General features: G+C 40.7%; 1 protein-coding gene across 1 annotated transcript; it reads left to right on the forward strand.

Moving 5' to 3' along the window:
• The first annotated feature begins 634 nt into the window (after positions 1-634).
• On the forward strand, positions 635-955 carry LOC107459092 (uncharacterized). The gene has a single exon (XM_016077306.1). It carries the CDS (start codon positions 635-637, stop codon positions 953-955), a length of 321 nt encoding a protein of 106 aa, XP_015932792.1.
• The last annotated feature ends 3,081 nt before the right edge of the window (positions 956-4,036 follow it).

The following is a 4,036-nucleotide window of genomic DNA, read 5'->3' on the forward strand; positions in this document are numbered from 1 at the left end:
TTTACTTGTGAAAGTAGGACCATTTATTTTTCCTGTTGATTTTGTCATACTGGATATGGAAGAGGATAAAAATACCTCTATTATTCTTGGGAGACCCATTTTAGCTACAGGTAGAGCTCTTATTGATGTTCAAAAGGGTGAATTAACTCTATGAATTAATGAAGAGGAAGTTGTCCTTAATGTGCTTGAAGCTTTGCAGCACCCTAGTGATTCTGAGGGGTATATGATAGTTGACCTTATTCAGCCTCTAATTCAAGAGGTATTTGAAGCTGAAGAGCTTGATGATGTTATAGAATCCACCTCTGAGGATAATTTACTTGAGATTGATGATTAACCACCTCAGAAGGAGCACGCTTAGCACTGAGGAAGGTGCTCTGAAGCTTGAGTTGAAGCCCTTGCCTCCCTCTTTGAAGTATGCTTTCCTAGGTGAGCATGATTCGTATCCAGTGATTATTAGCTCCTCTTTGAAGCATGAGGAGGAGGAGGCATTACTTCAAGTATTCAATAGTCATAAAATGGCTCTTGAGTGGACCATTAGTGATTTAAAGGGGATTAGTCCGACTAAGTGTATGCACAAGATCTTGCTTGAGTATGATGCTAAACCAGTTGTGCAACCACAGAGGTGGTTCCAACCATGAAAGAAGTGATCCAAAAAGAGGTAATGAAGCTTTGGGAAGTCGAGATAATTTACCCAATTTCTGACAGTCTTTGGGAAGTGGTTCCGAAGAAAGGAAGGATGATAGTGATCAAGAATGAGAAGAATGAGCTTATTCCCACAAGGACCGTCACAGGGCGGCCCATGTGCATTGATTACAGGAGGCTCAACAATGCTACAAGAAATGATCACTTCCTTTTACCTTTCATTGATCAGATGCTTGAAAGGTTAGCCGGCCATACTTTTTATTGCTTCCTAGATGGATACTTTGGCTATAATCATATTGCTGTAGACCTTTAAGATCAGGAAAAAATGGCATTCACATGTCCCTTTGGAGTATTTGCTTACCAGAGGATGCTTTTTAGACTCTGTAATGCCCCAACAACTTTTTAGAGGTGTACGCTTTCTATCTTCTCAGATATGGTTGAAAAGTTCATTGAGGTATTTATGGATAATTTTTCTGTTTTTGGTAATTCTTTTGATTCATGCCTTAAGCATCTTTTCTTAGTCTTGAAATGGTGCCAAGAAACAAACCTTGTTTTAAATTAGGAAAAATGTCATTATATGGTCACTAAAGATATTGTTCTTGGACGCTGGATTTCAAGTAAGGAAATTGAGGTTGATAAAGCTAAGGTGGAGGTAATTGAAAAACTACCACCACCCACTAATGCTAAGGAAATTTGGAGTTTCTTGGGACATGCAGGATTTTATAGGAGACTTATAAAGGATTTTTCTAAGATTGCTAAGCCTTTGAGCAACCTCTTGGTTGCGGACATTCCTTTTAATTTTATAATGATTGTTTGCATGCCTTTGAAACTCTGAAAGCTAGGCTTGTCTTTGCTCCCATTATAGTTCCTCCCAACTGGGATTTGCCATTTGAATTGATGTGTAATGCTAGTGATTATGCTATAGGAGCCGTCTTGGGATAGAGATCAGACAAGCTTATGCACATCATTTATTATGCTAGCCGTGAATTGAATGACGCGCAAAAGAATTACACAACTACAGAAAAAGAATTACTAGCTGTAGTTTATGCTTTTAGTAAGTTTTGGTCCTATTTAATTGGTTTTAAGGTTATTATTTTTACTGACCATGCTTCTCTTAAGTACCTTCTAAACAAACAGGATTCTAAACCAAGATTGATCAGGTGGGTGCTCTTTCTTCAGGAGTTTGGTATTGAGATCAGAGACAAGAAAGGATCAGAGAATCAAGTGGCTGACCATCTTTCCAAGATTAAGCTTGAAGAGGGGATGCAACAATCCACTCCTAGGATTGAGACACTCCCAAATGAGCAACTCTTTATGATTCTGAGGGCTCCATGGTTTGCGGATATTGCAAACTACAAAGCCATGGGGTTCATCCCTAAGGAGTACACTAAACAACAAATTAAAAAGCTTTTAAATGATACTAAGTACTACTTGTGGGAAGAACCTTACTTTTTTAAGAGATGCTCAGATGGTATAATCCCGCATTGTGTCTCAGATGAGGAGTCACATCAGATTCTCTGGCATTGTCATGGTTCCGAGTATGGTAGCCACTTTGGTGGTGAGAGGACGGCTATTAAGTTCCTCTAGAGCGGTTTTTATTGGCCGACTCTCTTTAGAGACTCTCAGAAATTTGTGAGAAACAGTGACAAGAGTCAGAGAGCTGGGAATTTACCTAACAACCATGAGATACCACAGCAAAAAATTCTGGAGATTGAGTTGTTTGATGTGTGGGGTATTGATTTCATGGGGCCTTTCCCACCCTCATACTCAAACACTTACATCTTGGTGGCGGTTGATTATGTGTCCAAGTGGGTGGAAGCAATGGCTTTACCCACTAATGATGCCAAAGTGGTGTTGGGCTTTCTTCAGAGATATATTTTCTTCAGAGATATATTCAAGTTTTCTAAGGACACTAATTAGTGATGGAGGAAGCCACTTCTGCAACAGACAGTTGGACTCACTTCTTCAAAGATATGGAGACCGTCAAAAGGTGGCAACCTCTTATCACTCCAGACAAGTGGATAGGTTGAGGTCTCTAACAGAGAACTCAAGTGGATTTAAGAGAAGACCGTTAGCACTTCACGAAGAGACTGGGCTAGGAAGCTTGATGATGCTCTCTGGACATTCCGGACGACGTTTAAGATTCCTATCGGCATGTCCCCATACCAGTTAGTCTATGGTAAGGCCTGCTACTTTTTAGTTGAGTTGGAGCACAAAGAATATTGAGTAACAAAGTTCTTGAACTTTGATGACAAGGTTGTAGGAGAGAAAAGGCTCCTTCAACTGAATGGGCTTGATGAATAAAGAAATTCAGCTTATGAGAATTCTAAGCTCTATAGAGAAAATACCATGGCGTGGCATGACAAGAAGATAGCCACAAGAGCATTTGAGCTAGGCCAGAAAGTATTACTATTTAACTCAAAGCTTAAACTCTTTTCCGGAAAGCTGAAGTCCTGGTGGATAAGACTATTTGCAGTGACTAGAGTGTCTTAGTTTGGTCATGTGGAACTTTAGGAAGAAAATTCGGATAGAAGGTTCACTGTCAATTGCCAGAGACTGAAGCACTATCTTGGAGGCGAGGTTGATCGCCAGAGGTCCGCTCATCTGCCGGCTTAGCAGAAGATGATCGTCAAGCTAATGTCGTTAAAGAAGCGCTTGTTGGGAGGCAACCCAACTATCCGTATCCTTGGTTTTACAGTTATTTTGATTTTTGGTTTTATAGTTATATTGATTATAGTTTCATAGTTATTTTGGTTTTAGTTTAATCATTCTATTTTGGTTTTCTAAGGTTTTCAACCTTTTTATATATGTTTTGGTCATGCAAAGTGTTTAAAACAGGCACAGGAGGAATCAGAAGAGAAAATAGAACACCCTGGAGAATAATTGATTCAGGTGCTCTGGCGCTAAACGCCATGTTGGGCGTTTAGCGCCAAAGAGCATGAATTTCGAGGAAAGGCCTATGTTTGGGTGGCACTAAACGCGGACCTGGGCGTTTAACGCCAGTGAGCACTCACTTCGAGGAGCATTTACGTCGACACTGAAGCTAAACGCAGGCCTGGACGTTTAGCACCAGGATGTCAACCATCCAGGAATAAGCCATTGTCTCTGTGGTGCTAAATACCAAGAGCGGTGTTTAGCGCCGAGGATGTTACAAAATTGAAATTAGCCTCTGTCTGGCTGGCACTAAACGCAGATTTGGGCGTTTAGCGCCAACCCCTCGTCCTATAAAAAAAAACTTTTTTTTAGAAAAGTGTTGTGGTGCTAAATGCCGAAGCTAGCGTTTAGCGCCAACAGCGCCTGAAAGCCAGTTTTGAGAAGGAATTTCAATTTTGAAAGGGAATCTCCGTGGGACCCACAGACCACCCATTCCCCCAATCAAATCTCATTCCACTCC

Source organism: Arachis duranensis, chromosome 7 (genome assembly GCF_000817695.3).
Source record: "Arachis duranensis cultivar V14167 chromosome 7, aradu.V14167.gnm2.J7QH, whole genome shotgun sequence".
NCBI lineage: Eukaryota > Viridiplantae > Streptophyta > Magnoliopsida > Fabales > Fabaceae > Arachis > Arachis duranensis.

What these genes read in the sequence shown, in the direction of transcription:
- LOC107459092 (XM_016077306.1), top strand. Translation starts at nt 635, where the DNA reads ATGAAAGAAGTGATCCAAAAAGAGGTAATGAAGCTTTGGGAAGTCGAG.